This window comes from Notamacropus eugenii, chromosome 3, assembly GCF_028372415.1.
Source record: "Notamacropus eugenii isolate mMacEug1 chromosome 3, mMacEug1.pri_v2, whole genome shotgun sequence".
In the NCBI taxonomy this organism is placed as follows: domain Eukaryota; kingdom Metazoa; phylum Chordata; class Mammalia; order Diprotodontia; family Macropodidae; genus Notamacropus; species Notamacropus eugenii.
The window spans coordinates 39,287,973-39,311,508 of NC_092874.1; the positions used below are offsets into that span (position 1 = coordinate 39,287,973).

The window sequence follows — 23,536 nt, forward strand, 5'->3', positions numbered from 1 at the left end:
CAGAGGGAATTATAAAAGATAAAACTGATCATTGTGGTTGCACAAAATTGAAGACATACAAACAAAACCAATACATTCAGGATAAGGGCAACAGTTAAATGGGAAAAAATCTTTGCATCAAATTTCTTGGATAAGGATTTAATTTCCAAGTTATCTAGACAACTAACAAATATATAAAAGCAAAAGCCATTTCCCAATAGATAAAAGAAAAAGATATACACAAACTGTTCGAATTTAAACTATTAATCACATGAAAAAATGTTTCAAATCACTAATAATAAGAGAAAACAAATGAAAACAATCCTGAGATCTCACCTCACACTCAGAAAAATGGCAAAGATGATGAAACATGGGAATGTCAGTGTTGGGGGAGGAGAGCAGGGCTGCAAAGATAGGCACCAGAATGCACTCTGGTGAAGCTATGAATCAGTACAACCATTCTGGAAAGCAATTTGGAATTGTGCAAATAAAGTGATTCAACTGCCCATACCCTTTGACCCTGAGATTCCACAGTCATCGTCCCCCCCACACCAAAATATTTCCAGCAGCATTCAAAGAACTAGAAAACAAAGTAGATACCCCTGCCTGGAGAAGGCTAAGCAAAGTGTGATACCTGACTGTAATGGATTATCTTAGCTGCAGAAAATGATGAATATAATCAACACAAAGAAACATGAAAACACTTACATGACCTGATTTGAAGTGAACAGAACCAAGAAATCAATGTACATTACCATGGCTATAACAATGTAAATGGAAAGTACTACCACCACAAAATAATCACAATAAGGATTGAGAAGAGGCTAGAGCAAATGGGGCAAATTCAAGGGAATGAATCAACAAAGATGTATTAAGCACCTACTGGATGCAAGGAACTAGAGAATCAACATGGATAACTAGCTGGACAGGGAGAACACTCCAAGTCTGCAATCCAGAATGAGGGAAGTGCCATCAATTTAAATAACAAAGTCTGGAAAAGGGGGCTTGTCTTCCTTCTTCAGCAATGAAAATTAACTCCGAGGTCACCCCGGGCTGCTTCAGTTACCTAATCTCACTACTGCAGAATGGCCCCAAACTTTCCCCTCATGAAGATGCAACAGCAGGAAGAATAAAATGGCCATCAGTACTATTCTGCACTAGCCAGCTGTATGACCAATGGCAAATCACTGTACCTCTCTGTTCCTCACTTTCCTCATCTACAGAAAGGAGGCCTTAGACTAGATGACCTGCTTTTAAAATTGCACAAGTCTATTTTCTATCCTCAGCTCTAAAAATTCAGGAACACCTCCCATAAGGGCCTCTGGCAAAATCTCATCCTAGATGGAGGCTTTGTGAACATCTGCCTAGCTCTTAATGCATTCACTGAAGCCTCACAAATGGCCAATGTCATTTCAACTCTCTACACAATCCAGACTGCTTCACTGAACAGGAGATGGACAAAAAGGGGCCCAGGAGAGAAACCGAGGGCCAGCCCCTGGTCATGAGCACACAGTACTGGGCAGGGAAAAGTCACTCCTGAGGACAAAGGTAGAAGGAAACTAAGAGACTTTAGACTTCCACCCAGATATAATCTAAGCAATCTGCACACACACGTGCATATATACATATGCAAATGAAAGTCAACTCTCATTTAAGCCAAGTCAGTTAACTTTGGTATCAAGATCAATGTCTTTCAGGAAAGTTTTACATAGATGTTTTTTCATAGCACAGAGGTGACCTTGGGTTCTCAAGAGTACCACAGATGCAGACCTAGAAAAGACCTTAAAGGTCATCCAGTCCAACCTGCTCATGGTATTTTTTAAATGAATACCTTGTATTTCTCTCAACTTCATTTCTGCATTTACCCTTCCCTTCAACTAGTAGTTATCCCTTAATACTGAAGGGTACAAAAGAGAAAAAGGCTGTTCATTAAACCAACACAAGCTACATTTGACAACACAGTTGACATTCCAGACCCTTAGTACCTTGCCTCTGCAGACAAGAGGAGGAAACACATTGGCTTCATGCATTTGCTCTTAAGACTTCTTCTCCAAAGTCAGCCCTGGCTATTACAATCACAGGGCACAGTTTCTTTTTTTTGTTCTTTCAATTTACAGTTTACAAATGAAGAAACTGAAGCCTTCTCAAGGGCTATGCCAGGGAAGCACAAGGTCAGACAGGTCCAATCAGCTGGAAAGAGCCTGACCTAAGGACCAGTCACATCTCTCATCTGGTGACCATCTAATTTAAGAGTGGCTGATCACAAGATAGCTGACAACCAGGGAATGATGACAATTCACCATGACCATCTAATAAATCTCTGCAGGTATATCACAGAGTTTTCAAAGTATCCCCCACATAAAACCAGTTTTAAATGATTCATCCCTTACAATCCCTCAGTAAAACTTTGGCTGCCTGGTTGACTTCATCCTGCTTTGTAGCACCTCACCACGCAAGGAAAAAGAAAGAAATCAATTCCAACCAGGGAATTTTGGCTAGTCATCAGAATATCTACTGAAAATTTTAATAGGAAGGGGGTTAAAACTCCTGGTTAAAATGAAGTTCTGGACAATCCGTGGTTTTTTATTATTCATACTCCTCTCTTCCTCCTCATTAATAACCCGATTTCTTCCTGCTTGTCATTAGGCTGCATCTAGTCTTCTCTCACCTCCTATCAGCACAACTATCAGTATAACTGACCATACACATCAATAACAAAACCAACAGGTATCATATGGTTATTTCAATAGATGTAGAAAAAGCTTTTGACAAAATACAACACCCATTCCTTTCAAAAACACTAGAGAGGATAGGACTAAATGGAGTTTTCCTTAAGATGACAAGCGGCATCTACCTAAAACCATCATCAAGCATTATCTATAACGGGAATAAACTAGAAACCTCCTCAAAAAGATGAGGGATGAAGCAGAGCACCCATTATCACCACTATTGTTCAATAGCATACTAGAAATGCTGGCTATAGTAAGAAAAGAAGAAATTTAAGGAATTAGAATAAGCAATGAGCAGATAATACAATCATTCTTTGCAGATGATATGATGGTATACTTAAGGAATCCTAGAGAAGCAACTAAAAAACTAGTTGAAATAATTAACAACTTTAGCAAAGTTGCAGAATATAAATTAAGGTACATATAATCAGCATTTCTATACATTACCAACAAAGGCCAGAAGCAAGAGACAGACAGAAAAATTTCTTTTAAAATAACTTTAGACAATATAAAATACTTGGGAGTCAACTTGCCAAGAGAAACCCAGGAACTATATGAACACAATTACCAAACGATTTCATACAAATAAAGTCAGATCTAAACAACTGGAAAAATATCAACTGCTCATGGGCAAGTTAAGCTACTATAATAAAAATGACAATTCCATACCAATCAAACTACCAAGAAATATTTTATAGTACTAGAAAAAAATAACAAAATTCATCTAGAAGAACGAAAGGTCAAGAATATCAAAGGCATGAAAAAAAACTGTGGAGGGTGGCCTGGTCGTACCAGATCTCAGACTGTACCATAAAGTGGTGTACTCATCAAAACAATCCGGTACTGGCTAAAAAAGAGTGGTGGTGGATGAGTGAAATAGAGCAGGTACACAGCACACAGTAGTAAATGACCATAAGAATCTAATGTTTGACAAGCCCAAAGACCCAAGATTTTGGGACAAGAACTCATCATCTGACAAAAACTGTTGGAAAAATTGGAAAACAATATAGCAGAAACTAGGGATAGACCAACAGCTTACACCATAAACTAAGATAAGGTCAAAAACAGGTACATGATTTAACCATAAAGGGTGATACCATAAACAAATTAGGAGAGCAAGAAATAGTTTACTTGTCAAATCTATGGAAAAGGGAAGAATTTATGACCAAACAAGACAGCATTATGAGATGCAAAATGGATAATTTTGATTATATTAATAATTTGATTTTATTAAATTATTATATATTATGTTATATATAAATCATATAAGATATATTATACTAATTATATGTTAATATGTTAATTCTTATATATTAATTATTGTATATTATTTATATATTATATATTATTTCTATATAATGTATATGCTATATTATTTAATATATTGTCATATATTAAATATTATATTAAATTTGATTATGTTAAAGTTTTGTACAAACAAAACCAAAACAACCAAGATTAGAAGAAAGCTGGGATAAAATTTTTACAGCAAGTGTCTCTGATAAAGACCTCATTTTTCAAATGTATAAAGAAATGAGTCAAATTTATAAGAGTTATTCCCCAATTAACAAATGGTCAAAGGACAAAAAACAGGCAGTTCTCAGAGGAAGAAATCAAAGCTATCTATAGTCATATGAAAAAAGTACTCTAAATCATTATTGATTAGAGAAATGCAAATTAAAACAACTCTGAGCTACTACTTCACACCTATCAGATTAGCTAATATGATAGAATAGGAAAATGATAAATGTTGGAAGGGATAAGGGAAAATTGGAAAAATAATGCACCGCTGGCAGAGTTGTGAACTGATACAATCATTCTGGAGAGCAATTTGGAACTATGTCTAAAGGGCTATAAAACTGTGCATACCCTTTGATCCAGCTATACCACTACTAGATCTGTATTCCAAAGAAATCCAAAAAAGGAGAAAATTTATACAAAAACATTTATAGTAGCTCTTTTTGTGGTAGTAAACAATGGGAAATTGAGGGGATGCCCATCAATTGGGGAATGGCTGAACAAGATGTGGCATATGATGGTAATGGAATACTATTGTGCTATAAGAAATGAGAAGCAGGAAAATTTCAGAAAAACCTGGAAAAGACTTCTACAAACTGATTACAGAGTAAAGTCAGCAGAACCAAGAGAACACTGTACACAGTAACAGCAAGGCTATATGATGATCAACTATGAATGACTTCGCTACTCTCAGCCATACAATGATTCCATTCAATTCCTAAGGACTCATGATAAGAAATGCTATCCACCTCCAAAGAAATAAGTGATGGAGTCTGAATGCAGATCAAAGCATACTATTTTTCTTTTTTTTTAATGGGGTTTCTTTGGTCTGTCTTCTTTCACAACATGACTAATATGGAAATGTCTTTGCATGATTATACATGTAAAATCTATATCAATTTGTTTACTTTTTCTCAGGGAGGAGGGTGGGAGGGAAGTGGACAGAATTTAGAACTCAAAATTTTTTAAAAAATAAATGTTAAAAATTGTTTTTACATGTAATTGATAAATAAAATATATATATTTTTAAAATGAATGGCTAACATACATGATAATAAGTCACAGAGAGGGAAATCAAGGCCAGAGAAATCTAATCTGGCAGAAAAAAATCATACAGAAAGCTTTATAAACCACACCTGGGATGTAGAGAAACAAAGAATGTACTTCCTGACTTCTCTGCTAGTAACTGGGCATGCTGAGAATCTGACAAGTGTACTTCAGGAATTCTGACACAGGTTAATCCGAGCCTGAATATTCAGATCCAAAAAGTACACATGCTCCTTGCAATGACTAGGTACAAAGATCAAGGCAACCCTAAATGCCTCTGACTCATCATTTCTGAAACAGTTTTCCTGACACTTAACTGAAGTCATAACTACTGTGAAGAAGAAAAATTACTGCTCACTAAGTCACAATTGTAAGAATGGAGTGATGTAAGTACTGAGAAAAACAGGAAGACAGTCTTAACAGGAGGTCACGTGGTGGAGAGGCCGTAGCTGCCTAGCCCCAGAGGCCAGAGCTGGAAACAATGGGAGGAAGTTGAGAGAAAGGGAGACTTAGGCATGACTGAAGGGAAAACTCCCTAAAAGTCAGAGCTATCCAAAAGCAGAAATGCAAATGAAAGCGAATTCCACTTGTTCAGGATCCAGCACAGGAGGGTTAATCCAAAAGTTCTGAGAAATTTTGTGACCCTGTCATGGGCCTCCAGGGCAGGCTGGTGAAGCTGAGGAAGCCTCTTCTTAAAATCAAGTTCTCAAACACAAAATAAAGTACATGAGATTGCAAAGGGAACCAACTCTACTGAACAGTTATCAAGTCCCAGGACCCCAGATGAAGAACCCTGAAAATCTGAGATTCTCTGGCACCCAGATTCTTAAAAATCATAGTGCTCCTCTAAACCCTTTTAAAAATGTATCATAACATACTTAAAAGATGAATTACATGGATACAAATGTCCCTGTGAACACACAGACCTCAGATATGGATGGTAACAAGACTCCAGATCGGCATTACCACATTTCAAGAAGCTGCCACTGACTGGAGGGTCAGAACTCTGATCCAGAGAGAAATTCTGTTCCTGCCACTTCAGCAGCTGGCTGACCTTGGACAAGCTAGGGAAGCTTTCCGGGCCTCAGCGATCTCAGGTCCAAAATAAGGGGATGGGACTAGATGGTTTCTAATGTCCCTTCCAGCTTTAAAATGGTGATCCTGCAATATTATAGATTAAATTCCATTTTAAAAATGAATTAGAAAAGCAAAGTCAAAAACATACCAACAATGCTGTCAAAAAAAGCACCACGGAGATGCCAATCATTCTTATCATTTAGGAAAGTGATCATGTGAGACAATAAGACATCATTAGCCTTCTGACGTCCAAAAAATACACATAAACGAGTAATTCCATTTTCCATTAGGGTTTGCTTCACAATGTTCTCTGGGTCGCTCAGTAAGGTGACAACTTTCTGCTGGACCATTTCATGTAAAGCTTGGAGTTCTACAAAGAGAGTAAAAGGGAGTCAGTATTTGTGGGATCATAAAAATCTTTCCTCCTGCTGCCTCACAGGAGTAAATTAAACTACAATACTGCTAGCAGCTGGCTCCCCGAGTGACTTCTGATAATAAATGTTTCTCAGAATCTCAAGCTCTGAGCTGGCAGAAATATGATCGTTTTCCCTCAAAAGATAAAAGAAAAAATATCCTGATTAACAAACATTGCAACACAATCATTACCCCTCCAAACTGATGATGCATGAGAACCAAGAAACACAGGGAAAAAACAGGTAAGGATGTTTCCATAAGTTAATTCAATCAGGAAATTAATGAAATCTTAACTTAATTTGGGGAATAATTTGATGTTCAAGTTCCATTAAAAAAAAAAACAAAAACCTAGTCTCAGTATAAGTTGATTCCACAGATATCTCAAAAGAGACAGAAACCCTAGAGGAGACTAAGGCAGCAATGGTAACACAGTCCTGGGCCTAATTCTTAGGCCTTCTGTCACAGGAAGAGAGGGTCTAGTATTCCACAACATCCCAGAGGAAGAGAGCAGGGCAGCCTGCACAGATGCAGGCCTAGAATCTCTGCCACTCAAGGGGACCATCAACACCATGCCCTCCCCCCTCCCTTTTCCCAGCCAGCTCAGAAGAGCACAGCAGAGACACTTGTAACTGGTGAGCTCAGGATAAACCCAACCCCAGGTCCAGGGAGGAAATATCCTCACCCACCACTCCCCTCAATGTGTACCTCAGCCTCCAACGTGAGGATTCCCTATCTCATGCTAATTCAAACCTTCTCTTCCCTCCTCATGTTCCCCCACACCCTCTGCTTCCATTCCCTTCTCTCTCAGCTGAGAATCTTGCCCCTTCACTGGACATTCAAGATGCCCACTCTCTCCATCTCAAACCCCCCAACATCGTGTCTTCCTCCCTCCTTCTTCCCTTCAGTCTCTAACCCTTCTCCTTGTCAAGGCTAATCCTTCAACATGTGCAATCAATCCCATTCTCCCAGCTTCTCCAGCAGACTACACTTCCAATCATCCCAACTCTAACGATTACAGTCAACTTCTCCCTATTAACTAATTCCTCCCCAATTGCCTTCAGATGTGCTCCTGGACCACACTACCTCCTTAAGCTATCCTCCTCAATTCCTCCTCAATTCTCAGCACTTCTTTGCTTGCCTCTGCCTCCTCCTCTTTACTCATTCCTCAACTCTTTGCACCAGGGTTCTGACCTCCTCACTCAACAATCCTTCCTTCATGACCAAATCCGATGATCTTTATGAGTCCTGTACACTGCATCTGACCCTGAGGACCCCTCTCTTCTCCCAGATAGTCTCTCTCTACTCTTTCCTGGTTCTGTCTGACCCTTCCCTCACCAGTTTAGCCTTCATTTCATGCTCTGTAACTTTGGATATTCCCTAAAGTTTTGTCTTGGGCCTCTTCTCTCTCTACGCTCTTTTTCCATGACTTCCACTAGCTCCTATTTAATAATCACCTCTACATCGATAATTCATAGATCTGTACATCCATCCCAACTTCTCTCCTGAGCTTTAGTTCTGCATCACTGGGTGCCTATTAGACATTTCACATCAGATGTCCTCAAGATCTCTCCACACAATATGCTTAAAACAGAACTCTTTCTCTTTCTTTCCAAACCCACCCCTCTTCTGAACCTCTGCAGTCACCCAAGTCAGCAATCTTCTGCATCACTGTCAGCTCTCTAACTCTCCAGTGCTCTCTATCCATTAAAACAATTACCCAATCTCACCATTTCTACCCCTGGGACACCACGTTAATCCGGGCCCTCAATTCCTCTTGCCCAGATTACTGCAATCACCTTTCAATTGGTCTCTCTGCCTCAATTCCCTCCACAATTCAATCTATCCTCCGCCTAGCAGCCAAAGTGATCTGTATGAAGTGCAGGTCTGACCAAGCTATTCCTTTCTCAATCAATTCCAGTGAATACCCATGGCCTCTGGAATCAAATGCATTTAAACTTCTCCATTTAGTGTCTAAAACCCTTCACAACCTGGCCCCAACCAATCTTTTCTGCTCCACTTCTACACATACACAGGGAGACATGCACTCAGACAGATACCCACACAGGCATGCACATGCACACGCACACTCTCCATGTCTCCAAGCTTTCTGTCCCTCATGTCTGCTCTTCTCAGTTCTGCTTCACAGAATTCCTCTCTTCCTTCCACACCCAGCTTACATCCTCCCTTCTACTTAAGGCTTTTCCTGATCCCATCCCTCACTGCCAAGGAGCTCTTTCTCCCAATTGTGAAAGTATATGCATGACAGCATGCTCACTACATATTGATTCCATACATACTTATACATGTGCATGTCACCCTCATATATAAGTATATATGGAACCAAAATTAGAATCTGGGCTTACCCAGCATAGTCAAGTATGGTGCCAGCTTTGTTTCTGACTTTGCTCACACTGGCCAGGCCTAAGCTGTGTGACCTAGAACACACAGGAGCTTCTACCACTGAACCACGCCCAGAGGAAAGTCAGTGAGAAAGTGGAAGCCATACTACCTGTGTCATAATTTTCACTGGGATGTGTAACTTCATCTAATTCTTCACTGTTTGGGTCATTTTCCATATTGAGATTTTTCAGCTGTACCAACTCCAGGAATCTCAGAGCTGTTTCTGCCAGCAATGCTATGTTTTCTATAAGATAAAGAAAAACAATGAGAAAACAATAATCCTTGTTAATAATCCTTATTAATATAATCTTATATCTGACTACTTTTCATTCTGTACTACCCCATTCTCTCTCCAAAAAATCCTAAATCTTATAACTAAGAAAAACGTTCAAGTTTTATCAAAATAATTGAGTTACTCAAATTTCCAATTACTAACTTCATAATACACAATTTAATTATTTTCAAAACTATGAACCTTAGAATGCAATATCCCCTCTTAACCCAACCCCAACTGCTATGTGTACATACTCCAAAAAAGCTACCACAATGTTATTGATAAAGCTTGTATTAACACATCATACTGAGTGCTACCCTGAAGTCTGCTCTGCTCCATATAAGGTCCATCAACCAGTCCCTCTGACCAGGACAGCTCACCTCTGGCACCCAATCTAATCTTCAGGAGGCTTATTAAGTTTCTTCCCAGACTCTCAAAGGGTCACCACCATCTCTGGTTAGATCTTAGCTAAGAAGCTAGTTCCTCTACTTATCTCCCCTTCCAGTAATCATGGGATTCTTTGACCCTTATCTACTCCCACCTCATTTCATGGATTGGAAATGTCAGCGGTCACAATAAATAAAGACTGGGACTGTCAGTTCTCCTTCCCATAGGCCTGTCAGCCCCACCCACCCCAGTACCATGAATACAAGCACTTAGTTTTGGATCATCTGGACAGAGGTGCCCAGGCAAGTCTCTTCCATTTATGATACCACTGCCATGTGTATCTGGCCACTGGACCCAGATGGCTTCAGAGAAGAAAATGAGGCTAGTGACTTTGCACAGCCTTCCCTCACTTCAATCCAATGTGCTTACATGTCATAGCCTCACCTCCCTCATGTCATGGTCCTCTTCAAAAACGAAGGACAAACAATGACATGGGAATAGCCCTTGCCATGGCTTTTAACCCAAAGTCATATTTTCTCAAAACCAATTAATGATATTAGATAAAAGTAATGCTTTTTCTTGCCTAAGAGCATCTTAGGCTTAGCATCATCTGGGCTTACCTGATGAACAGTATCTTGATTAAACAGAAAATCACTAGATTATTAAAGATGGTATTACTAAATTAGCAGTTTACATTTTACTTGCTTTCCACCTTAACCACTACCTGACAGACATCAAGAACTTGGCATCTCTGGAGGAGGATGGGTTTCCCAGGCTCACTTGAGGTTTAGGACTTCCATTTTAGCTTCTGGATGAGATAAAAAGTACTACACATTTCTGTGACTTGGTAAACAGTAGATACTGAATACAAAGTGTAGATTTTTGTGTTAAAAGCTAAGGGTTGTGATGAATATCAATTATCACACCATGCTACATAATAAGATGAAGCACGATTGACACAATTAATATGTGGAACGCTTTTTAACTGAATTCTCCTGAGTTGTCAAAGCTGTTCCACAGTCAGTAGGCAGGGGTAGTAGGGAATTGGAGGGGAAGGGGGGAGAGGAGGTGGTGGAGTGGAGGAAGAGCCCACCATGGCCTTCTTGGCATCCAATGCCATATGGTCAGCAATGCTGGCTCCTGTGTGCACACTAGAATGATTGCACTTGTTCTGTTTCTTCGTTCTCCTAATTGTGGCCAGATTTCTTTGACACTGACCTTGGAGGATTTGCCTTTGCTCTACTTGGTATTGTTTGGTTTACCCTACCTATATTTGATAAGTCAATCAGTTAATTTATTTATCTACTTCAACTAATCCTGTATTATATAAATATGTAATAAAGACTAATTGGTATTTCTTATTCATATCCTAATACCATCCACCCCAAACTACAGTATCTGCTGGGCTTCACACACAGAAAGGAACACTGCCATTTGGCAGCAGCTACAGGTGATCAACTCATAATCAGCCAGAAAAAGACTTAAAAAACTCTTCTTGGGAACATGCCCCCAAATCTCATGCGGGCAGCAACAACATGTAACACAGAACAATTCATACTGGCAAATCCCTTTCAAACAATGACAATACAACACTTAATGTGTACATACTAGCCAGAGGATTAAATATACTCTCTTTCATTCACCAAATTATCATGCAGACATATATGATTAGTTCTGTATTGCTAAGAAATTCACCATGCTGAAATGAATTGTTTTCAACATTCATGTGAGTCTGATTTTAGGGTGAGATGAACAGTTAATCATTCAAGGCAAGGTGGGGGTAAGGGAACCTCCAGGAAATCAACAATGTGCAGGTTTACTCATCATCGAACAGCCAGGAAAAAGAAATCAGGACCAAAAGCTCCACTCTTAGTCAAGCTCAGTTGCTCTAGCAGGGACACTGAGAATCCCAAGACACAAAGAGGTTCCCAAGGGGTCTATATTCAAAATTCCATAAACTCATGATTCCACGGGGACATTCTACCTCTAGGACATATCCCAACCCCTCCCAGAAGGGGTCTACATCGAGTTGCTATGAATGATTAACTCAGTCACTGTGTAGTCCTCCTGTTAACGTACTTCTCCAGACTTCCCTAGGTCTCTCCTCACCCAAAGGTCCACATGGTCAAAGCCTTCCAACTGGGCAGGACCTGATGAGGTGGACAGTTCACAAGAAAGGCCTCAGTGAACTCTGGCTCACCTCCACACATCACTGAACAGGGGAGTCACTGATTCTCATTCCAAGTTGTCAGATTTTCATTTGCAACCCCTATGAAATTATAAGACTGTTCTATGCTGGCTTTTCACTGGCTACTCCTAAAAAATGTCAAGAGAATGAAAACACATAGAAGTCATTTGTAACCTAATAATGTAATCTCAAAACTCCTTTTCAATATACATAACCTTAGTGTTACATGTCAAAATTATATTCCCACTAAAACTGAAAAGACATATAAAAGTTATAGTCACTAACTTACAAAAATGTCTATGAAATCATTAACCAAAGAATAAACTCTTACCGGCGTAAGCAAGCCTGACAATTGTTGCCTCATCTTGAGCCAAATGTGCTATTCCTGGCAAAATGTACTCAGGATAAATATTGATATCATTGCGGGGCACTTCTCTGACAAGAGCCAGCACCTTGGTGAGTGTCCTCACAGCTTCTGCCCTCACCCTGGGCACAGAGTCATTGCTAAAGTGCAAAAGATACGGTGTGATGCGATCCAGAAGAATCTCCACACTTAACCTTGGGGCCAAGTGCAGGATGAGCTCCAAAGCGGCCAGCTTGGAGTCACAGGACTTGAGGGTCTGGAGACAGGACGTTATGACAGACACCAAAATCACCAGCCCATTCTCCTTTGTCTCGCCCTCAGCTTTCTCTGTTTGGTCATGACCACAGAGATTATAGACAATGTTATCCAAATCCTTCCTTATGACCAGGATACGCTCATCAGCAGAGAGGAATGTCTCCTTGGCAAACTGGGCCATGTATGGCTGCAGGAACGTGTAAAATATTTCAGGGAAGGCATTGCCACGCTGTTGCTTTAAGTAATCTTCTGCCTCCAAACGTTTGTCAGGCTCACAATGGATCATTTGGGTCACCTGTACCGAGCAAGGAGAATGGAGACAATGTTAGAAATCCTAATAAAACTAAGGCAAAAATAACATAAGCAACTCTGTGATGGAAATTCATAACCAAGTATCCTCAGAGCACCATGGCAGCTGGGGGAGTCTAAGCTAATGTTCCCCCTGCCCAAATCCATAGGCCTGAAGCATACCACAGGACCAGACAGCAGTGTGAATGATACCGCAGTGACTGAGTCTCCAGGAGAGTACACTGATCAATATAGATCAATAATAAATGAGTCACCCAAACTGCCACCTGGATTTCACTGGACCACCAACAGATTACTGAGAGGCCAAAAACTCAGAGAGATGAAAATGAGAATAATAATAGCACCTCCCTCTCAGTGTTCTTGTGAGAATCAAATGAGTCAGTATTTGTAAAGCACCTGGCACAAAGTAGGTGACATACAAACACGTGCTGCTACACTGTTCTTATCATTTCCTCAGGCTGAACGAAGTGGTAACTTACCTTTTGACTCAATTCCCTAGGCTGTGATACTGTCAGGAGCTCTGTTTCCTCAATCCACTGCAAGTACTGGCCTCCAGAGTCTCTGAGATTCGGATGGTCCCAGAATTGGGAGATACTGGATTCTGTTCACTGGTGTCCTCTCAGGACCACCTCGGTTCTCCACTAGCTTTTAAGACTAAGAGTAACAAAGGGTGGCGCCTGTGTCTCGTGTCTCATTTCCTACATTTCTCCTCTATTTTTCCTTACTGATTGTAACTTAGGGAACAACTGAAGGATACCAAGGGAATCCAAGTAAACAAGCATTATGTGAGAAATTCAGTCAAACAGGCTTCGGGTCTAAGACGGAGGGAGAAGGCTCCAGTCACCTTCCACACAAAGAACACCTAAGTTCGCTGCTTTCACTGGGCTTGGTGGCTTTATTGCTCAATTCCAGGTTTAGACCGTTCCAGACAAATGACAATGCCAGGTGTCTGATGGCCAGGTTAAGATGTCGTTCTACACCATACTTATCACAGATTTTTCCAATTGTAAGACAGCCACACTTACCAGTTCTCTGATGCTGCGGTCTTCAATTTTGTTCAGCACTTGTTCAGGGAAAAAATGTCCATTTCTATAAGCTAAAAGCTGGGACAAGTCAAACAGTGGGACCCCTTCGGTAAACAGCTCAGCAATCACACAACCTGGAAAACATAACCTCTACATAACCTCTACAGCAAAGGAGATACAACAGAAACTAAATCCAATACATTTTATCCACACAGGTAAATGTTTCAACAGATTCCTAGAACTCAAATATAAAATGAAATGAATTATGACTGATAACAATAAGAGGTGGGGTTTACAGAGATGTCATCTTACATCCATTATTCTATTTTAGGGTCACAGAAAGACACAAAAAGGCACTATGGCTATTACTGTCCCCATTTTACAGAACAGTAAACTGAAGCTCCAAGAGGGTCTGTGATTGTTCCAAGGTCCACAAGTAATACCAAATAGTACAATGTTGCTCAAATGGGGAGAAATCTGATTCTCACAGGTCCATAGGCCGTGTAGTATAGTGAAAAGAATCTTACATTTGGAGCCAGAGAACCTGAGTTCAGAACCCAGTTCCGGTACACACAGTCCCTACGTAAATACTTATTTGCTGAATTGGACAATTTGTTCATTTACAAAATAAGAGGATAACATGATTTAAGGTCCCCTCCAGTCCTCAACCTAGGACCTCAAATGCACAAAGTCTCATCAATCCTTCCTCCCACTTCAAGGAAGGAGATAGAAGTCTAGGAAAACTGTTTTTCTACTCTTAAACTGAAAAAAATTGTCTGAAGTTAAACAATTGAGCCTGGTCATGAAAGACCTTCCACCAAGGAAAGACTGCTGATTAGGCAGCACGTGCTGCTCTCCTCAAGCTAGTGGTGCAAGACTCAATAACCCCAGAATTGCAAAGCAACCCATGTTCCCAAACAGGGCAGAACGTTTCCCTGAATCACAATACACACTCTAACAGGGTTAAAGGAGGTCTTAAAAATAGCTTTTCATTTCTACCTAAGTGATGACCATGATTCATAAAAGGGAAGCCCACAAGTGTTTGGTTCCCATTTATATAGTGGAGGTTTTGAGGGACTGGTTTATTGAGGAATCTTGTTGTATGCAACGGGAGAAGTTTGGGGAAAGAATTTCTATTTATTTTATATTATCTATCAGTGATGTCTACACTGTTTCAGGACTGTCAACCACTCACAAAGCTTGGGCATGTGTATGTCAGATGAGAGCCAGAAAGATACAAACACCTTCCTCAAATCAGAAGATAGGAGCCATTAAAATGGACCAAAGACGAAGAAAAATGGCACTCACGTACAGTCATATCCAAAACATCTGAATTACTGATCTCCTCCAGGGGGAAGGAAGAAATGCGGCCAAAAAACATAGGCCCACTCAGGATGAAAGAAAATGGAAGTCTAGGAAAGGAGGTGAGTATGACATAACATCCACAAAAGGAAGTCTATGAAGTAATGGAATTCTAGATTCAGGAAGCACTTCTTGAAGATTAAAAATGATTAATTTTGGAAAGAACTTTGAAAGGTGTTATTTTTACAAGTGGAAGGCAGTATGCCTCTACAACTATAAATAGGCTCAAGAAGAGCTCACATAAATATACTGGTCAGAAATCTAGAGAGATTAAGAAAAACCAAAATGTTTCCACAAGATAGATAAACTTATGAAGGAAATAAGATAGTGGACAACCTTCCCAAATATCCTGTGGTGTCACTACCAAGCATAAAAAGGATCCAGAATAACAATATTTAAATCATTTTATACCCAACTCCAAAAAGGAGTTGTGAACATGAGCTCCACAAATACATTCGTGGGATGCACAAATGCACTATTATCTTTAATCTTAAATTTCCTAACTTGTTTAAAATTGGTTTCAACTCTTTTGGGATAAAGAACTAAAACAGATTAAACTCATATGTAATACATAAACTTATGGAAAAAAGAGATCATGATGAAATTCACATATATGGGCATGTTTGTCTAAAACAATCAATACTCCCTTTATAGTGAGTCTGGAACATAGTGGGCTTTAGGTAAAAATATAGTGACTTCACGTAAGTGCATTGAGCGATGGATTTGGAGTCAAAAAAACCCAAGTTCCAAGCCTGCTTCAGATATTTACTAGCTGAGTGACCCTCAGAAAGTCATGTAATTTCTCTGTCTTATTTTTCTCACTTATAAAATAGGGACAATAATAGTTTCCAAGGTTGTCATGAGGATCAGCGAAATAGCTCATGTAAAGCTCCTGGCAAACTTTAAAGTGCCATATAAATGCAAGATTTTAATGTCAGTGGCATCTACTGGAAAGTGTTGTCATGCCAATAAATTAATTTCTCAAAATGTAACCAATTAAAGCAATGCAAGTCATCGTTGCAAAGCAGGGAGTAGGGGAAAAAGTATCCTTCACTTAGCATATTTCAGCAACTCAAATATACCTGCTGAAAAGATGTCCATTGCACGCTTCAGCTCCCCTCTTGTCCTCTGGTTGCTGTTCGTCAAATCCACTAAGGGGGTTGAAGGATCCTTCATGCACTCTAACTCTGTGGCAAACATGCCACCATCAACAAAGCGCTCTGGAGCTATATAGCAAGTTCTCCTCCGTGATGTGTCAAAGAAATAGTTGAAATCAGCAGGGTTGTCTTCTGGAAGATAAGTAGGTTTAAAACTGGCAAAGTCTGTTAGAAGAACCCAATTCCAACTGGTTACCATGACATTTTCAGTTTTGATGTCCCCATGACGGACCCCAGATTTGTGAGCTTGGTCCACAGCAGTCAAAATCTGGAAAGCAATCCAGCGCTTTTCAATATTATTTAAGAATGGACGGGTACTGATTCGATCATAGAGGTTGTCTCGGACATACTGCCTGAAGAGCAAAGCTGCTTTTTCAGATGTTTTTTCTGTGGCCCTCTGGAATGGCAAACAGTTCTGGGCTGAATTAAGCCTTATTTTCAGCTCTTCCAGTTCTTGTTTATAACTAGTTAAAGGTAATGTTGGATCCTGAATTGCAAAGACCTTCACCACCACCAAACCTTCTCTGTGCTTGGCTCGAGCAACTTTAAAAAACCGAGTACTCCCAAGGCTTTTGTCATATTCAAAATCATGGATGTCTGAAAAATAGCTGTCCACAGAAAGGATCTGGGAGGGGGCGATGCCAGCCAGTTGGTTTCCCATAATGACAGAATCTCCGTCAATATCGTCAAGATATGATACCTACAAAAAAAAGGCAGATGAAAAAGACGGCACAGGAGGCAATCACATTCCTTTCTGTGCCGTCCCTCCTTAAGAGATACGTGGACTAAATGCTTTCACTGGGACTGGCAGAAATCTCAAGTCATCCTCTATCTTCAGGATGCTCTTACTTGAAAGTGGTCTGTCACTAAGATCTAGCCATCTGGGAAAATTGAGAGAAATGTGCCACATAAGCAGTAAGCTGAAAATGTTAAGAATTTATATTTTCTGAGCTTAAAAAAACTCAAGTCAAAAAATATTTACTTAGCATCTGTCATAAGCTCCATGCTGTGACCGGGCATAAAAGAAGCATCACCCTACTCTAGAGGAGATGGGGATAAAAGAAAAACACACACACACTTTCTCATTTTATACAAGTAGTCAGCTTGACTGCCACAAAGGCATGACAAAAAAGGCTGGCCATCTTAGCATGGTACAGTGAGAAGAACCTGGTCTCAGTTCACAAAATGCTTACTTATATGATCATGGATAAATCACTTCCACTTTCAGTTTCTTCACCTGTACAAATGAAGGGTTTGGACTAGACCTTTAAGTTTCTTCTAGCACATCTACAATCCTAGACCAGGAGTGGGGAACACGTGGTCTCAAGTCCACATGTAGCCTTCCAAATCCTTGGGTACAGCCTTTTGACCGAGCCCAAGTTTTACAGAACAAATTCTTTCATTAAGGGGATTTGTTCTGTAAAACCTGGACTTGGTTAAAAGGCAGCACTTGAGGACGTAGGAGGCCATATGTGGCCTCAAGGCTGCAGGTTCCTCACCCCTGTCCTAGACCTAACTACAGAGCTTGAGTTATATTCTCACATAGCTCTTCTTTTTTTTTTTATTTTTATTTTTTTATTTTGTAATGTTTAACAATCACTGCCATACAATTGCGATTTTATCCCTCCCCACCTACTCCCCACTACCCCCCTCCCTCCCCACGACTGCATACAATTCTGTATAGATTCTACATATACTTTCCTATTGAGTATATTTTCACTATAGTCATGCTATGTAGTCAGACTAAGATAAATGAAAGAAATCGTATAACAAATCAGAACATGATACACAAACACATACACATACACAAACATGGTCTGCTACAATATGTGAGTGACTTCCATATTTCTCTCTCTGAGTGTGGCAGGCATTTTGCCTTGAGATCCTCCATTGGGATTTTTTTTTTTTTTTGGTAAGAAGTTCTTGTGTTATTACAAAAATCTAAGTCTACCAGAAAAAACTCTCACACACTGTGGTTGTTGCTGTGCATAAAGTTCTCCTGGTTCTGCTCCTTTCACTCAGCATCAGGTCATATAAGTCCTTCCAGGCCTCTCTGAAGTCTTCTTGTTCATCATTTCTTATGGCGCAATAGTACTCCATTACATTCATATACCATAATTTATTCAGCCATTCCCCAATTGATGGACATCCCCTTGACTTCCAGTTTTTGGCAACTACATAGAGTGCTGCTATAAATATTTTTGTACATGTGGGACCCTTTCCCATTTTTATGATCTCTTGGGGATATAGTCCTAGTAGCGATATTGCTGGGTCAAAGGGTATGCACATTTTTGTAGCCCTTTGGGCATAGTTCCAAATTGCTCTCCAGAATGGTTGGATGCGCTCGCAGCTCCACCAACAATCACATAGCTCTTCTTAATGTACATAAAAACACTTGGTGTATTAGAAAACGTGCTGGATTTGGATTCAGAACACCTGAGTTTGGACACTTAACAGCTAGTGGTAGCCAATCAAATCAGCAAAAATTAGAACTCAGGAGCTAAGATATAGCCAACGTCTGGAACTGGATGTCCCGCAAACATCTTAAAGTCCAACGTCCGGGACTTAGCTCATTATCACCTCCTATACAGACCCCATCCTCCAAACTTCCATATTACTGTCAAGAGCACCACCAGCCTCCCAGTCATTTGGGCTCCCAACTTGGATGTCAACCCTGACTCTTTGCTTACATCTACCATGTGCCCAGGTCCTGGGGATTTCACCTTTTGGACATTTCTCACCTCACCTATGGTACAGTCTGCAGGTTGGTCTCTGCCACAAATCTCTCCCAACTCCAGTCCATCCTCCACTGAGCTGTCAAACTGATCCTCCTAAAGTACAGGTGTGACCATGCCACACACACCCAACACCACCATCCAATCAATTCCAGAGGTTCCCTATTATCTCCAGGATTATCTCAATTTGTCCCGAATTCATTTGTACAAAATAGTTTGAATGCTGGTTCCCCATCAGACTACAAGGTCTTAGAGAGATGGATTATCTGGGCCATTTTTTCTATCCCCAAGGTTTAGCACAGGGCTGGGCACATAGTAAGTGCTTGGTAAATGGTCAATGACTCCAGGATTAAATACAAAATCCTCTCTTTGCAATTCAAAGCCCTTAATAACCTGGCCACTCCTAGATTTCCAGTCTCCTTACACCTCACTCTGCAATCCAAAGCCACTGGTCTCCTTAGGGTTCCTCATGCAAGACTCCATCTCCCCAGTCTGTGCATTTTCAATGGCCATCTGATGCCTGGAATGCTCTCCTTCCTTGTCTCTGCCTCCTGCCCTCGAAAGCGTCCTTCAAGAACCAGCTAAAATCCTACCTGCTAATCCCACAAGCTTTTCCCAAACCCCTTTCACCTCAGTTCCTGGCCTCCACTGACTGATTATTCCGTACTTCTCCAGTACCTAGCAGTCCACAGCTTAGTGCCTGGCTGCTGCTGGACAGCAGGGCTGTCTTCGCCTGTCTGCGTATGCCTGGTGCTCAGCACAGTCCCTGACCCAGACAAAGCACACAAAGCTGGAGGACCAGCCTGACCCAAGGCTCGGTTTCCTTCCACCACAGAATGGGGATAAATATTGGCTGCAATCAACACCTACCTCCCAGGGCTGTGGTGAGGATCAAATGACATAAGCTTGGTGAAGTGCTTTGCAAACCATGAAGTCTCCTGTAAAAGGCCACGGGGCTTCCACTCCACAGTGGGGAGAGAAGGGAGAGGCAGGGAGGGCTCTAGGCCAAAGCTCTTAAAATGAACAAAAGCAAGGCGAAAGGCAGCTAAGAAGCTGCGGCCAGACCTGAGGAGCCCCCCACTCACCCCCAAAACGAGATCCGGGTTCTCAAGCGAGATGAACTTCCCAGCTTTGGAGAGCAGAGAGGAACCGGCGCCTTCTCAGGAAACTGAGAGGCCAGAGGGGTACGGGGGGACCGGCGGCCTTCTAGGGCCTCAGGGGCGGCCCCCGGACTGAGTCCGAGCGTGACAGAGCAAAGCCCTTTAGTTTTCTTCTGGATTCAGTCCAAGGGCCGCCCCTGAGGACCTAGAGGGCCGCATGGGGCCTGGAGGCCGCCGGCTCCCCAGCCCAGAGCTAGACCATCCTCCAGGACCTGAGTCCAGAGCGGGGGAAGAGCTCCCAAAGGTCTTGGGGGGAGGGGCACAGCCCTGGGGGGGCTGCAGGAAGGAGACCGTAGGGAGTGGAGCTGACCTGGGGGCAGAGGGGCAAACCGCCCGGGGGGAGGGAAGCAGTGGGGGCGGGGCCAGGAGGAAGAACCCGTCCCGCGAAGTTGGGGGGGAGGCCTGGGGGAGGGGCTGTCTAGAACGAGGGGAGCCTTTCGCCCCGGGGGCGGGGCGGCCGGAGGAGGGAGCTGGGGAGGGAGACGGAGGGACCATCCCATCCCTGCCCCGGGCCCGGCCCAGTCCACCCGCCCCATCTTGCCCCTGGACCGGCCTCCACCAAGCCCACCTCGCTGCGTGCGGCGGGACGGACGGACGGACACTCGCGGGGTCCGGCCCACGGACGCCCCGGTACCTCCCACCCCCGGCTCCCCAGCGGCTGCGCCCGGACCCGCAGCCCGCGGGGAAACCGACCGGTCGGACCTCACTTCCGGGACGCTGCGGAAGTGACGTCAGGGGAAGGCGGAAGCGCTGCGAGGAGCCTCGGTTGCTAGGAGACGAGGAAGGCGGAAGACGCTGAGAGCTCGGCAAAGCTAGACGCCAGGACCAGCCGGCCAACCAGCGGGTTTATTTGCTGGGACCAAAGGGAAACAATCCCTGCCCTCAAGGAGTTTACTTTCCAACCGGTAGAGACAGCATTTACATAAACAGGTAGATATCCCAAGGATACCAAATAGTCACATGGAGAAGGGCGCGGGTCCCTGGGGGATGGGGGATGGGGGATGGGGGATGGGAGGGGGGAAGGTCAGGAAAGTCTCCTTAGATTGTGGTGTGGGAGGCAGCCTGGGATTGTCCGGCGGGGCCCGGCCTGGGCCGGAGGGTCTCCAAGGAGAGTTCTACGGGAGGTCAGTCAGGTTGGGAGGGCGCTTGAGACGCCCCCACGGGGGAATTGAAATTTAATCCCGGAGGTAACCGCGATCCCCTGGAGTTTATTCTCCAGGAGGGAGATCCGATCCAACTTGCACTTTGGTTTGAAAAATCCCTCTGGCAGCTTCGTGGGGAGCGGATGGGAGAGGAAAGAAACGGGAGACGGGGAGGCCTGGTAGGAGGCCGGGTCAGTGCGGTGACGAAGGCCTGAACCCAGTCGTTATCATTACAGTTAGCATTAAGACAGAGCTTGAAGGTCTGCGAAGCTCTCTACAAGTATCTCATTTTATTCTCACAATAAACTTGTTGGGTGTGTTGTTATCCCCTTCTTACAGATGAGGAAACTGAGGCAGGTAGAGGCTGTCCGAGCCAGGACTGAATTCCGGGCTCCCTGATCCCCAGTCCAACATGCCTTCCCCTGTATCTCCTAGCTGCCTCAGGTGGGGTGGTGGGTGTCTGAGCAGGAAGAAAGGAAGATGAGATTTAGCAACTGAGCGGATGGGAGGGGGGATAAATGAGAGTCTGGAGGACAAGACGACACCCACATATAACTCGGCTGACTAGCTTTCCTGGCATCTTTCATGTCTCCCATCTTTCCCAGTTCTTACTCTTAGTACATGCTCTCTGAAATGACCTCTAGTTGATCCTGTAGGTACCTTGTTTGTACATACAGTTTATCTTGTATGTGGTTGTTTCCATGTTATGTGCCCTGTTATAAGGTGAGCTCCTTAAGATCGGGGACTGGTTTTTTGCTTTTTTTTTAGTCCCCAGTACTGTGTGCCCGGCACATAGTAGGTACTTAATACATGCTTGTTAACTTGTCTTGGAAGGTTGGTCGTGCCATTGACAAAAATAGGAAATTTCCGAAAAGAGTTCATTTAAAGGGAGAGAGAAGACACAATGGGTTTGAGATGCCTACATCTCATGAAACTGAGGTCCAAAAAGATTTAAGTAACTTGTCCAAGGTCACAAGGGTAGTAAATGGCAGAATCAGATTCAGACTAAGGTATTAGTATTCCAAATTCAGCATTCTTTCAGCTTTTACCCCACAGGTCTTTTGGGGTCTAGGTCTCAATAATAAAAAACATAGCTGTATACTCCTTAAATCTAGCGCTACAAGGTTTATTGATAATGTGCACTAACTAAGAATAGATGAATATTATCCGTGTCACCACTCATCCATGTCTTCTGTCCTATCCAATACGATATTGAGCTCAGTGTGCTAGAACCCTTATTTTTCACCTTTTGAGGGATAACACATGGCTAAGAGCCCCAGCTATGGGTTTACTGGATGCTGGTTCCTTCTTGATGAGGAAAGAGAAATATCTCTCAAAGTCTTTCTTTGGTCCATGTTCCCAGCCATGGTTTCCTTGGAGCATCATTCAGAATGTATATCTTGTGTCTAGGTCTCTAGAAAAAAAAAATGAAAGAACTTTCCCCTCTCAGCGCTCAGGCTGTCCCAAGTTCGCCACCATTCTAGTCTATCCTCCACACTGTGGCCAAGGTGTATTTTGCTTAAGTGCAGGCCTGACAGTGTGACATCTCTACTCGCTGATCTCTAGTGGCCCCCTTCTCATGCCTCAAGGATCAAATAGAAACCCCTTTGTTTAGGAGGTAAAGCCCCTGGTCCCAACCGTCTTTCCAGCCTCACTGGACATTACCTGCCCTCCCACACTCCCATCCCCCCAAACCAGCCCTGTCTCTGTACTTTACCACCATCTCTGCCTTTGCACTAGCCATTCCCCATGCCTGGCAGGGAATGTCCTTCTTCCTCACTTCTACTTCACAGCATCTCTCTCTCCTTTTAAGACACAGCTCACTCGCCACCTTCTACATGACGCTTTGCCTGATCAGCTTCAACACCAGTACCCTACTTTGTTGTTGTTTTCCTCATCAGAATGTAAGATCCTTGCAAGTCTGAACTGTTTCATTCTTTGCACTTGTACTCCCTAGCATCTAGCATAGTGCCTGGCACATATTAGGAGCTTAGTTAATGCTTCTTGATTGCTT

General features: G+C 42.4%; 1 protein-coding gene across 2 annotated transcripts in view; it reads right to left on the reverse strand.

The window, feature by feature from the left end:
- Positions 1-21,110, reverse strand: part of PIK3R4 (phosphoinositide-3-kinase regulatory subunit 4) — a 66,170-nt gene extending 45,060 nt beyond the window's left edge. Inside the window, exons 1-7 of one of the 2 annotated variants that reach the window (XM_072651299.1) lie at positions 20,949-21,110; positions 20,091-20,233; positions 16,411-17,185; positions 13,967-14,100; positions 12,345-12,927; positions 9,274-9,408; positions 6,499-6,720 (exon numbers count right to left, since the gene is read on the reverse strand). In XM_072651299.1, the coding sequence (XP_072507400.1) occupies positions 6,499-6,720; positions 9,274-9,408; positions 12,345-12,927; positions 13,967-14,100; positions 16,411-17,146 (1,810 nt within the window). In that variant the 5' untranslated portion in view covers positions 17,147-17,185; positions 20,091-20,233; positions 20,949-21,110. The remainder of the gene's footprint in view (positions 1-6,498; positions 6,721-9,273; positions 9,409-12,344; positions 12,928-13,966; positions 14,101-16,410; positions 17,186-20,090; positions 20,234-20,948) is intronic. The other variant, XM_072651301.1, reaches the window with a different exon arrangement.
- Between the last annotated feature and the right edge of the window lie 2,426 nt (positions 21,111-23,536).